General features: G+C 37.2%; 1 protein-coding gene across 3 annotated transcripts in view; it reads left to right on the top strand.

The window, feature by feature from the left end:
• Positions 1-6857, top strand: part of P4HA2 (prolyl 4-hydroxylase subunit alpha 2) — a 156220-nt gene extending 149363 nt beyond the window's left edge. For all 3 annotated transcript variants that reach the window (XM_053717188.1, XM_053717186.1, XM_053717187.1), the window contains one exon: positions 3667-6857. In XM_053717188.1, coding sequence (XP_053573163.1) covers positions 3667-3737 — 71 coding nt within the window. In that variant the 3' untranslated portion in view covers positions 3738-6857. The remainder of the gene's footprint in view (positions 1-3666) is intronic.
• The last annotated feature ends 8032 nt before the right edge of the window (positions 6858-14889 follow it).

Here is a 14889-nt window from a genome sequence, read left to right as displayed (position 1 = left end):
GCAAGTCAATAGATAGTAAATAAAAAGTCATGTGATCTGGGGGCTGTCAGAAGATGCTTAGATACAACGTAATCACAGAGGTAAAACATATATTAATATAACTGTGTTGGTTATGCAAAACTGAGGAATGGGTAATATACGGATTATCTATCTTTTAAAACAATAAAAAATCTATTGTAGACTGTCCCTTTAATATAACCATGTTGTTTATGCAAAACTGAGGAATGGATAATAAAGGGATTATCTGTCTTTAACTAATAAAATATCTGTAGTAGACTGTCCCTTTAATGTTTTCATTGTTCATCAGATGCTAAAACGATTGCACATACTTTCACATGACCTCTTCTTATAAATAAATATTCTAAATTTGGGAAAGGGAGTGCAAAGTGTAGACTTTGAGGGCCCGATCCGATAAAAATCGTCGCCCGCAAAAGCTGGCGACGCCAATATTTGCGCTGGTTTGGTATCCTATATACGGCGTAACCTAGAAGTTACGCCCGTATATTTCTGCCGTCGCCCGTAGTTTTTTGGGCCATAGGCAGGTATACCAAACCAGCGCAGTTTGGTATCCAATATACAGCGTAAGGACTTACGTGGCGAAAATGGAGAAATCTTACTCTATTTTCACCTCGCCACAAAAAGCAGCCGTAAGAAGCCTTACGCTGACTATTGGAGCCCCGTAACTCCCTAAACTACCTGCTAAATTAAACCTAACACCTAACGCATGCGCAATGTCTATCTACCTGTCAACTGCGATCTGCTAAATAAAACCTAACACCTAACGCATGCGCAATGTCTATACCTGTCAACCACGATCCCCCGCCGCAATCCCTAATAAAGTATTTAACCCCTAAACCGCCGCTCCCAGACCCCGCCGCCATCTACATAAACTAACCCCCTACTGTGAGCCCCTAAAACCGCCACCATCTAACTGATCTATCCCCTAATGTGAACCCCTAAAACCGCCGCCATCTACCTTATCTATCCCCTAATGTGAACCCCTTACACCGCCGCCATCTACCTTATCTATCCCCTAATCTGACCACCACATATATAAAAATTATTAACCCCTAATCTAATCCCCCTATACCGCCGCCAGCTATATTAATATTATTAACCCCTAATCTAATATCCCTAAAGTAATAAGCTCTATTACCAGCCCTTAAAAGGGCCTTTTGCGGGGCTTTGCCCCAAAGTAAACAGCTCTTTTGCCCTATAACCTGCCCTCCCTACACCGCCGCCACCTATATTAATAGTATTAACCCCTAATGTAAGCCCCTTACACCGCCGCCATCTATATTAAAATTATTAACCCCTAATTTAATCTACCTACCCCGCCGCCAGCTATATTATCTATATTAACCCTAAGTATATTATAGTTAATATAGTTATTACATTATATATATTAACTATATTAACCCTAATTATATTAGGGTTAATATAGTTACTATAGTATTTATATTAACTATATTAACTCTATCTAACCCTAACACCCCTAACTAAATTCTTATTAAATAAATCTAATTCATATTATAAACTAAAATATTCCTATTTAAATCTAAATACTTACCTATAAAATAAACCCTAAGATAGCTACAATATAATTAATAATTACATTGTAGCTATGTTAGGGTTTATATTTATTTTACAGGTAAATTGTTAATTATTTTAACTAGGTATAATAGCTATTAAATAGTTATTAACTATTTAATAGCTACCTAGTTAAAATAATTACCCAATTACCTGTAAAATAAATCCTAACCTAAGTTACAAATACACCTACACTATCAATAAATTAAATAAACTACAAATATCTATCTAAAAATACAATTAAATAAACTAAACTAAATTACAAAAAAAAACCCCCACTAAATTACAAAAAAAAAAAAGATTACAGCAATTTTAAGCTAATTACACCTATTCTAAGCCACCTAATAAAATAATAAAGCCCCCCAAAATAAAAAATTCCCTACCCTATTCTAAATTATAAAATACCCAGCTCTTTACCAGCCCTTAAAAGGGCTTTTTGCGGGGTATTTACCCCAAGTTAACAGCTCTTTTGCCTGTAAAAAAAAGAACACAACACCCCCCCAATCAGATTCAAGTTCAATCAGATTGGCTGAACCAATCAGCCAATCGGATTGAACTTGAATCTGATTGGCTGATTGGATTGGATTTCTTTGGGGCATGCCCCGCAAAAAGCCCTTGTAAGGGCTGGCAAAAGAGCAGTTTACTTTGGGGTAATGCCACGCAAAAAGCCCTTTTCAGGGCTATTTGTAGGGTTAGACTTAGGTTTAGTGGTAGGGATAGTTTAGTATTTTAGGGGTTAAATAATTTAATATAGCTGGCGGCGGGGTAGGGGGATTAGATTAGGGGTTAATTAATTTAATATAGCTGGCGGCGGGGTAGGGGGATTAGATTAGGGGTTAATTAATTTAATATAGCTGGCGGCGGGGTAGGGGGATTCGATTAGGGGTTAAATAATTTAATATAGATGGCGGCGGGGTAGGGGGATTAAATTAGGGGTTAATAATTTTAAAATAGATGGCGGCGGGGTAGGGGCTCACTTTAGGGGGTAGGTAAGGTAGATGGCGGCGGTGTTAGGGGCTCACATTAGGGGGTTATAGATTTAATATAGCTGGCGGCGGGGTCCGGGACCGGCGGTTTAGGGGTTAATAACTTTATTAGCTGGCGGCGGGGTCCGGGAGTGGCGGTTTAGGGGTTAATACATATTTTATTGTTAGGATAGTGAGGGGGGATAGCGGATAGAGGGTTAGACGTGTCGGGCTATGTTTGGGAGGCGTGTTAGACAGTGCGGGTGATTTCATACTTTAGTCAGGTTTTGTAGGCGCCGGCATTTGTACTTACGCAGATTTCTGGACATCGCTGGTTTATCCGACTTACGCTGGTTTAGCATCTGACGGCGCTGTATATTGGATAGCTCGAGTTGCGAGCTGAAACTGGGGGTGACGCGGGTTCCCTCGCTTGCGCCGCAAACTACGCCGTATATCGGATTGCGCCCTGAATGTTCAGGTTCAAGTGCTGCAAGAGTTACAATACTTGACTTTTATAGACAAATCCTCTGGGCTGCAACACAATAAGTTGCAGCTTAGGGGTTAAAGAACTTATGATTTATCATATGTTTAAAAAAATAGGCATTCTAATGTAAAAAAAATCTATTTTTTTCTTAATATTGGTTTAGCATCTGTAAAGGGGTTAAGCAGTCAGTCATATATACCTCTTTTCCATTCTACATCTAGACTTGTGAACATTATAGAATTGGCCCCTAAGTAACTTATTTTGTCTAATTTGATATGTTCTCTTGGTATCCATGGTTAAAAAACATACCTAAGTATGCAATACATTACTGAGAGCTAGCTGGTAATTGTTGGCTGCACACAAATGCCTCTTGTCATTGGCTCACTGATATTTTAAGCTAGGTTCCAGTAGTGCATTGCTGCTCCTTCGACAACTGATGTCAAGAGAAAGAAACAAAAACGATAATAGATGCCAATTAAACATATGTATAAAAATTGTATGTTGTATCTGAAATGTGAAAAAATATTGGCTTTCCATGTCCCTTTAAATAGCATTTTTGTTGTCACGCATTATTATAATAGTGTTCTAACCCAATGTTCTTTCTAATTCTTCTCTTTTTTAATACAGTTTCAAATAAATGGTTCCACGAGAGAGGACAAGAATTCTTGAGACCTTGTGGATTAACAGAAGTTGACTGAAGTCCAGTCTTTAAAAGTTATTTTTTTTTAATTATTTGTTTGAGAACCCTTTTGTTGTATTAGATTTCTGTTAACAATTACTGTGAAGCCAAACAGACTTGTTGAAATCCAAAGATAATTTCCAAAATTAAGGAGGAGTTCCGGGAAGAAAGTGCAATGTATTATTATAAGCTCAACAACACCAAGATTAATGTTGCAGTGTATAAGAAAGGGATATGGTAAAATGTGTAGTTACTTTCATCCTCTTTTCTACTTGTGATTGGATGCAGTATTATTCCCTTATCAAGCAAAGTTATATTGAAATCCAATGTTCACACGCTGTGTATGTTTTTTTTTTTTTTTTTTATAATTGTGTTGTAGAACAAAATGTAAGGATTGATTGAGTCCAATAGAGCAGCTATGAACCGTATTCTGTGTTACTGCAGAGATCTGTATTTAACAGCACTATTAAGTTATTACTTGAGATTATTTCTTCACTTGTAAATAAGGAATTTGCAGCTGATGATAAAGGTAAAGGAAATAGTATTCACACAGCAGGTGGCTAATAATTTGTCATTGAACAAATTCATTTCTTAATCAGGCTCCCAGTGATCACACATGATAAGCTTGTGCTGCTAGGATAGGATATTGCTGTTTGGATAAAACTGCATACAGCTTGTTCAACTCTTTTGGTGTAACTATACCGTAGGGCAAGATTTATCAATTTGCGAGTGGACAGGGTTCACAAGTTGTGAACCTGTCTGCACTTGATCGCAAATTGTGGCGCAGATATGTTCACCATATTTATCGTTGCACGACAGAACACTCGTGCAATGATGCCCCCTCTACCCAATTGTATGAGAGAAGGGCTTGTCAATCACCTCAGTCGAATAAATCCAGGGTGATTTTCATCCGCCAACTCCAGTTTGGCGGAGAGAGTTTAAGAAGCAGTGGTTTAAACTGCTGCTTCATAAATATCAGTTGCAGGTTCAAATGAGCGAGCCTGCAACCGATCGGGGCATTCGCATCATCATAAATCTTGCCTGCAGTATGCTGTGAATGAACAGACGTGTTACGTAACATACAAGAGAAAAGTATGCTATAGATATTTCTAAACAAAAATAAAATAAACCTTGATGATGCTTGGTATAACTTGACATAAATGTAATTTTATGCCCACTTATACAGTGAATTATTAATCTTGGTAAAAGTATCTCTTCAATGTTTAAAAGATATATATATATATATATATATATATATATAGTTATATATATATATATATATATATATATATATATATATATATATATATATATTGGTGGTCTCTTGTTTTTTTCTATTTTTCCAAATACAATTTAAATGAGTTAAATTCTACATTTGTTTTTCTTCCACTTATACACACCTTCAACACAGAACTGATGGTGTAATTAGAACCAGGTGAAATTGTAATGTTCTTTAAGTCTTTTAAGTTAACTAACGCGTCACGTATGGTTTTATGCTGAAGAATTGTGCAGGACATAGTGATGACCAGCTACATGCCTAGAAGGATCATTTGAGTAAAGGTCAGAAAGTAGTGATTACCATTTTACATATGTTGTCTGTTATCTCGTCAGATACTAAAGCCTGACATTTTATAGGGTTCTTGACCTGGAGTTAGATACCACCAGTTTGTGGAACATATATCAGTTTAACACAAATTATCTTCACATGCTATGAATATATTGCATTATTCTGTATATTATTTTTAATTAACCTAACAAATGTTTCAGTTACTAAAACACACATACTAAGCATTGTCCAACTAGTATTATTAATGAATCTTTATTCTATAAATAAATAGCATTTTGCTGTTTTTTGGTTTTTTTTTACTTTAATTTTGATTAACCACCCAGTTGAATGCACATTTTACATTTTTATAACACTAACTGAATAAAATAAATGTACAAATTGTCAGTACCCCCAAAGAGTGACTTGTAGAGCTGTAGTATAAGTCTGTAAACATTGGGCCTACTTGTAGGCTTAGGTAGCGGTTCTATTTCTGTAACAACATGGGTGAGGTAAATCACTTGGTTTATTTTCTTTGAAAGGTTTAAATAGCAAAAAATAGATATATTTTGCCCAATTTAACGGTGTGTTTCAAACTGTATCCAATTTACAAAATAATGCAAGTGGAGCATAGCTGGTTGAAAATCTTTTTACTTTGTCATAGACAATTATTTTATCAACTTAAGCACCAATTCAACTTCCATTTTCTTTTCTTTTTTTTCCTCCAGTTTTTACATTGTCATAATTATTTATCCTTTTTTGCGCTCTGTTGTGGTAATTATATCTATAAGAATTTAAAATAAAAAAAACACGTAAAATGGCTTCACTTGAAGAATGTGGAAACCATGTTTGTATTTTTTTACTTTTTATAAAAACAAAATGTGAATATATATATATATATATATATATAAATCTAGCTACCATATACATATCTATGGAAATTGCTGGTGTTATGTATATTGAAGTATAAGTTTAAATACAAGAAAACCGAGGTTAGACTGGTACTTGACGAGGAAATGATGAATTCCTACAACCCCTTTTTTAGCTCTTTTTGTATTTAGAAGCTAGAGGAATACAGCTAGTCTGAGGCTGTATTGCAAAAGCTAATGATGCCTATGTGTGCTGGCTGCTAATAGAGAGTTGGTGCTCTGTGCATGCACAGTTTTTCTTTTATCTTTCCTGTATGGCAGCGTGGCGTGAACTTCTATAAACATAAATGGCTTGAGTACTGGAGCATATGATTTACCATGCAACTATCTGTGTTTAATTACTGACATGATCATATACTGAATGCCTGGAAAAAAAACAAATGACTGAACAATTTATATGAAAGGGATTGGAAGTGATCCATTAAAATCTGTGAATTGCTTCCATGTCCTATTAATTAGAATATATTGTATATTGCCGCAGTGTAATTTATTTTATCCTGAGTCATTGTTCTGCACAATTCCATATGTGTCCTACCAACTTTAACTAAGACTTGTGGTTCTTTTCATTTGTATTTTATTGGTGCTTTTGGTTTACTTGGGCAGACAGATGATTCCTATGACTATATTTTTTTATTGTTTTGGGATAATTAAATTGTTTTTAAAGTCAGCATGTTTCTTGTTTTCTTTTAAAAATGTTTATATTCCATTGTATATATTGTACTCCAACATTTGTGTTAAGCAAGAAGTTCTGATATAATTGACAAAACGTAACATCTAGTCATAACTGCCAGACTAGTATGATATGCATACCACCTTAAAACAACTTGACTAATACCCTTCTATATTCTTTCCTATTATGCTCCAGTCAAAACTATAACTTCATTTTGGAAAAGCACTTGTCCCATTTCTTTCATTTCCAGTTCATCTGAATTATATTTTTGATTACGTTTTATGTACACAAAAATTTTACATAACTCTATTAATGTGATATATATTTTTATATTTTTTGTAGAAGCTTATTAACCTGATCTATATACATTTAGTTGTAACACTCATTGACTATTACCTCTTAAACTTTATAAAGGTTTGATGTGTTGATAACTGAATATAGGTCGACAGCCCACCATTTGCCGTTTTTCAACTGCACCCTCCCTCATACACATCACATACCTAATATCAATAGGCATCATAACTTTGTAGATTTTCATTTCATGTTTTTCTGTCTTGTGACCTTTAAATAATCTTTTTTTCTAATATAAGATCAAGATTTCCAAGAAATAGTGGGAATTTCTAAACTTTTGTTGAAACGTGATCATTCTACTCTTGTTCGGAGCTCTTCTCGGCTCAATACCTTTCTGTATCAATCTATGTCAAGCTGACTAAAAATTGAAGAACTGATTTACTTTATCTTTGATTATATTTATTGGAATTTGTCATGTGTCTTGTAGTGCTAGGAACCTGGTCCCATGGGGTAGACCACCTTAAAACCTATTTTTTTTTTCTGATTACATTTTAACACTATCACACATCATATACTGTTTGCTTGTTTGTTCCCAGCAGGCTCAGCAGATTCAAAAGATACCATTAAAATATTTCATAGCGCGTGAGACAGGTGAAAAAATATTATATATGTACTGTTTATATATATATATATATATATATATATATATATATATATATATATATATATATATATATATATATATATATACATGGAGTGCAGAATTATTAGGCAAGTTGTATTTTTGAGGATTAATTTTATTATTGAACAACAACCATGTTCTCAATGAACCCAAAAAACTCATTAATATCAAAGCTGAATAGTTTTGGAAGTAGTTTTTAGTTTGTTTTTAGTTATAGCTATTTTAGGGGGATATCTGTGTGTGCAGGTGACTATTACTGTGCATAATTATTAGGCAACTTAACAAAAAACAAATATATACCCATTTCAATTATTTATTTTTACCAGTGAAACCAATATAACATCTCAACATTCACAAATATACATTTCTGACATTCAAAAACAAAACAAAAACAAATCAGTGACCAATATAGCCACCTTTCTTTGCAAGGACACTCAAAAGCCTGCCATCCATGGATTCTGTCAGTGTTTTGATCTGTTCACCATCAACATTGCATGCAGCAGCAACCACAGCCTCCCCGACACTGTTCAGAGAGGTGTACTGTTTTCCCTTCTTGTAAATCTCACATTTGATGATGGACCACAGGTTCTCAATGGGGTTCAGATCAGGTGAACAAGGAGGCCATGTCATTAGATTTTCTTCTTTTATACCCTTTCTTGCCAGCCACGCTGTGGAGTACTTGGACGCGTGTGATGGAGCATTGCCCTGCATGAAAATCATGTTTTTCTTGAAGGATGCAGACTTCTTCCTGTACCACTGCTTGAAGAAGGTGTCTTCCAGAAACTGGCAGTAGGACTGGGAGTTGAGCTTGACTCCATCCTCAACCCGAAAAGGCCCCACAAGCTCATCTTTGATGATACCAGCCCAAACCAGTACTCCACCTCCACCTTGCTGGCGTCTGAGTCGGACTGGAGCTCTCTGCCCTTTACCAATCCAGCCACGGGCCCATCCATCTGGCCCATCAAGACTCACTCTCATTTCATCAGTCCATAAAACCTTAGAAAAATCAGTCTTGAGATATTTCTTGGCCCAGTCTTGACGTTTCTGCTTGTGTGTCTTGTTCAGTGGTGGTCGTCTTTCAGCCTTTCTTACCTTGGCCATGTCTCTGAGTATTGCACACCTTGTGCTTTTGGGCACTCCAGTGATGTTGCAGCTCTGAAATATGGCCAAACTGGTGGCAAGTGGCATCTTGGCAGCTGCACGCTTGACTTTTCTCAGTTCATGGGCAGTTATTTTGCGCCTTGGTTTTTCCACACGCTTCTTGCGACCCTGTTGACTATTTTGAATGAAACGCTTGATTGTTCGATGATCACGCTTCAGAAGCTTTGCAATTTTAAAAGTGCTGCATCCCTCTGCAAGATATCTCACTATTTTTGACTTTTCTGAGCCTGTCAAGTCCTTCTTTTGACCCATTTTGCCAAAGGAAAGGAAGTTGCCTAATAATTATGCACACCTGATATAGGGTGTTGATGTCATTAGACCACACCCCTTCTCATTACAGAGATGCACATCACCTAATATGCTTAATTAGTAGTAGGCTTTCGAGCCTATACAGCTTGGAGTAAGACAACATGCATAAAGAGGATGATGTGGTCAAAATACTCATTTGCCTAATAATTCTGCACTCCCTGTATATATATATATATATATATATATATATATATATATAGTCTTATTCTAATAAGGGGCTGCACTCGCTGGGTTTAGTGCAAAGAATGCTTAAATCTTTAAGGTAACGTTTCGGGGTTCACAGACCCCTTCCTCAGACCAGATGGAATAAGACTGTGTGTATTATCGACTCAGCACCCTGGTTGATGACCCTACTGCATTGTGAGTGCAGACACACACGGAGGATATATATATATATATATATATATATATATATATATATATATACACACATATATTTAAATATTTGTATTAAGATTTTAGTAAATTATATTGAAAATGACCAGGTGACCATTCTTATTTAGTGTGTTCACCTTCCTAAACTGTCATTAATGGTAGTCAAGTGTGAAATAAGGGCACATAAAGGCTTTTAGGGTTGTAATATAAATTATAAGCCCCCCTTTGTGTCAGTACAAAAATGAAATTACTTATTTTCTTGCAAGTGGTTATTATTATCACAGTGATCTCCTGACTATACAGAAAAAAACTCATATGTGTATTTAAGAGAGGGACTACTATAAAATATATTTATTAGGGGTCCCTTTTTTTTTATAGAGCCTGTAAAGTCCCATTACCAAGCAATACCCTATGTGGTGTGTGTTTACTTTTAAAAAAATGGGGTTTGTGGTTTTTCAAGTGCACCACCATTTGAAAGAGCAGGTGATTTTCTTTCAAATGAGGGGTCTTGGACTAGTAAGGGAGCTGACAACTAGGAGATTGCACAACCTACCCCCACCCAGCTCCCTTTGCTGCCTGTTACTTCCTGAATAAGACCTCACTATAATGTCATCATGCTTGTTTGTGGTGACATTACCAGCCCTGGCATGTAGCCTTGGGAGAGCTGCCTACTACGCCAACAGCATTGGATCGGCAATCCTTCTTCATGAGGGGAACAGGTTGTCATGCACTCAAAGGCAGATATGTGCAAGATGACCCTTTCTCATCATGTGCATGGAATCACATGAAATTCAATACTGACAAATAAACATTGTTTATAAATCCACACTACATATAAGCTTGAGTCATGTCTTCCAAATGGATTCTCATGCAAGAAAAATTGGTCAGACCAAGGTTCACAAAATATCTAATTGCATGATAAAGAAACTGTCACTTTGTAAACATCATATACAAAATGCCTTGTCAAGAACATCTAGACCCAGTTTGCCATCACAAAGTTGTTTTATCATAAAACTGATGCAGAGAGCAGACAGCTAATTTTTCAAAAGCTAAACTTACAAGCCTTTTCAGAATTCTTAGTGGGAGAAGGCTAAGAATTATTGAATGACATTAGCTAACAGGGTAAAGAGATAAGTTAAAGGGACAGTCTAGACCCAATACAGAATTTTGATTACTTATTGTTACATACCAGAGAAGCACCCCGCAACTGGTCTAACATCTATAATTTTGGAAGAAGTACATGAATTATTTAAATATTCATAATTTGTTAGGAGTCAAAAACAGCTGCCAACCATTGCCCTCCTATTAAGTGCATATTTTGGTATGTTAAAGGGACAGTCAACATCAAACTTGTTATTGTTTAAAAAGATAGATAACGCCTTTACTACCCATTCCTCAGCTTTGCACAAACAACATTGTTATATTAATTTACTTTATAACCTTTAAACCTCTAAATTTCTGCCTATTTCTAAGCCATTAAAGACAGACTCATGTTTTTTTATTAGCTTTTCACTTCAGGTCAGTGCTAGTTCATGTGAGCCATATAGATAACATTGTACTCATGCCCGTGGGTTGTGGCAGACACTGCACTAATTGGATAAAATGCAAGTCAATAGATAATTGATAAAAAGTCATGTGATCAGAGGGCTGTTAGAAAAGGCTTAGATACATGGTAATCACAGAGGTAAAAAGTGTATTAAGATAACCATGTTGGCTGTGCAAAACTGGGGAATGGGTAATAAAGTTATTATCTATCTTTTTCAACAATAAAATTTTTTGAATTGACTATCCCTTTAAGTTTCTCCAATAACAATCAACTGCTAAATACATTTTCCTACCCGCACATGACTTGTGTATGTGAAATTTAAAAAAAAAGATAACTGAAAAATATTAAACATGCACTGCTAAACTGTTATAAAAACAGCTAACCAAACAAGAAGAAAGTTGTGGGTGGAGCTTGGCGGTCATTTTCAGATGCTAACAATTGATTATTTGAAAGTTTCATGTACTTAAAAGCTTACAGATCTGGAACCCATTACAAGTTGCTTGTCTGGTATGTATCAATATGTAATAAAGAATAAGTATTGGGTCTAGTTTGTCCCTTTAAGGGAACATTGCAGAGGAAGGTGCAGAAGTACAGTGTCCTTGGCTTAAATGGAAGTTTCTACAAAGGGTCTAGACAAATCCAGGGCGCCATGAAAACTGGGCTTGGCACGAAGATTTTTATGGTTGTGCAGTTGTCCTGTTTGCCTACTGTGATATTGCTCTTTACCATACTATTAGCATTTAAAGGGCTCATTCAAGCCCTGCAGTTTACAGCATAGATATTTAAAGGGACAGTAAAATCAAAATGAATCTTAAATGGATTTGAAAATGCATGACATTTTAAAAAAACTTTCAAATGTACTTATTGTTTGCTTAGTTTTCTTGTTATCCTTTGTTAAATAGTAATCAGGGTGAGCTCAGAAGTTCATGTGTCTTTAGCTATCTGATTTGTGCACACTTCCTAAGCGCCTATCAGCCTTCCTAGAATTACTCTTCAATAAAGAATACCAAGAGAACAAAGCAGATTTGGTAATGATATACACTGGAAAGTTGTCAGTAGTGCATTGCTGCTCCTTTAATAAAGTATACCAAGAAAATTCAGCAAATTTTATACTAGAAGTAAAGTTCTTGCTCTGCCCCAGACAATAACTCCTCTTTGCTTCTTAATCTCTGAAAAAGATAAACCATTAAGTAGCCTGCCATGATCTAAACTTGACATCCTTGATTTTGACACATTTAGTTACTGGATGTTACATTTGCTGAATATTCTAATATTTGTTTTGGAAAACAAATCCTTCATTTCCAAAATGTAGTCAGAAAATTGTGTTGTAGTTTAAAAAAAAAGGAGATAAAGACGTTTGGACAAATAAAGACTTTAACCAATTCCTAGCAGAAATAAGAGAAAGGAAAAGCATGGCAGCATTTTGGATGATTATTTTAAGTAAAGGGTCCATAAATAAAATCATAAAATGCTATTTGTGTGCTGAGAGTTAATATTATAAATTATATGCTGAAACAAGAGAGTTTGAGGGAAGAGCCTAGTCCGACCTTTCAGGTACATTTGTGGGTGGCAAGAGAGAACACAATTTGTATAAGGGACAACAAAGCATGTAATATCACAATCAAAGTCAAGTTGTTAGCAATATACGTAGTTGGTCACTATATATAGAGTAACTTCATTTGTGCTTGCACCCACTATCTACCACTTGATTTTTTGTTTTGATGACAGTGGAAATTGATAGGAAACACATAGTTAGTATTTAACATAAGTTATGAAACAAAACTGGTAAAAGCACGTAATGGAAACCTCCCACAGATGCAACACATCTATAGGAATCAGTGTCACTAAAAGGATTAGCACATTGCCTATGTCATAGCTTATTGTCATTTGTCAAAAAAAGACAACAAATCTGAATAAATAAAAATGATTTATTTGTTTCACAGGAAATACATAAAAAAAATAACTTGATAAAACCTAGAAACCAAGTCAGGTTTTTTTATTTATGAAGATGGTGAATGGTGTTGGAAAAGTATGTCTTCAAAACACTACAGTGGAAGGGGTAGATTAGTGTGGTTTATTGATGTGACACTGAACAAGATGTATTGTAAAACAGTAATACACAGTATCCACTAGAAGCCCTATTTAGGCAATTCCAAACTATTCTGACCAGATGATTCATTAAAGCTCACTTCTCCATTTTTTTTAGAGACTTGACAATATAAAAGGAAAATGAAACTCTTGAATCCCCTTCCTCAACCCACCACCTGCCTGCCACATCTCCACCAGGACCCCAACCTCCAGGGCCAGACCCCACACTTCAGGGCTACCAAAGCTACATTACTTCCCTGGGGTCTCCAGAGGCATAGCGCCCTCACTCAAGGGCAAGAGCCCCCACTCCACCCACCCGTACCTGCTTAATTACTGCTAGTGCAACTGTCAGCCCTGTGCTAGCTACTTATCATCTGCTGCCACCCCAGTTCACAACCACTAGTGCAGCTTTCAGCCCTGCTCTAGGTACTGATCATCTGCTGCTACCCCAGTTCACAACCACTAGTGCAGCTGTCAGTCCTGCACTAGCTGCCTATCATCTGCTGCCACCCCAGTTCACCACCACTAGTGCAGCTGTCAGTCCTGCAATAGCTACTTATCATCTGCTGCCACCCCAGTTCACAACCACTAGTTCAGCTGTCAGTCCTGCAATAGCTGCCTATCATCTGCTGCCACCCCAGTTCACAACCACTAGTGCAGTTGTAGGCCCTCACTCAAGGGCAAGAGTCCCCATTCCACCCACCCGTACCTGCTTAATTACTGTTAGTGCAACTGTCAGCCCTGCACTAGCTACTGATCATCTGCTGCCACCCCAGCTCACACCCACTAGTGCAGCTTTCATACCTGCACTAGCTGCTGATCATCTGCTGCCACCCCAGTTCACCACCACTAGTGCAGCTGTCCACCCTGCACTAGGTACTGATCATCTGCTGCCACCCCAGTTCACAACCACTAGTGCAGCTGCCAGTCCTGCACTAGCTACTGATCATCTGCTGCCACCACAGTTCACAACCACTATTGCAGCTGTCAGTCCTGTACTAGCTACTGATCATCTGCTGCCACCCCAGTTCACACCCACTAGTGCAGCTTTCATACCTGCACTAGCTGCTGATCATCTGCTGCCACCCCAGTTCACCACCACTAGTGCAGCTTTCATACCTGCACTAGCTACTTATCATCTGCTGCCACCCCAGTTCACAACCACTAGTGCAGCTGTCAGTCCTGCACTAGCTACTTATCATCTGCTGCCACCCCAGTTCACAACCACTAGTGTAGCTGTCAGTCCTGCACTAGCTACTGATCATCTGCTGCCACCCCAGTTCACAACCACTAGTGCAGCTGTCAGTCCTGCACTAGCTACTTATCATCTGCTGCCACCCCAGTTCACAACCACTAGTGCAGCTGTCAGTCCTGCAATAGCTACTTATCATCTGCTGCCACCCCAGTTCACAACCACTAGTTCAGCTGTCAGTCCTGCAATAGCTGCCTATCATCTGCTGCCACCCCAGTTCACAACCACTAGTGCAGTTGTAGGCCCTCACTCAAGGGCAAGAGTCCCCATTCCACCCACCCGTACCTGCTTAATTACTGTTAGTGCAACTGTCAGCCCTGCACTA

This window comes from Bombina bombina, chromosome 6 (genome assembly GCF_027579735.1).
Source record: "Bombina bombina isolate aBomBom1 chromosome 6, aBomBom1.pri, whole genome shotgun sequence".
In the NCBI taxonomy this organism is placed as follows: domain Eukaryota; kingdom Metazoa; phylum Chordata; class Amphibia; order Anura; family Bombinatoridae; genus Bombina; species Bombina bombina.
The sequence above is the reverse complement of the archived record's forward strand: the minus strand, read 5'-3'. Positions and strand labels throughout refer to the sequence as shown.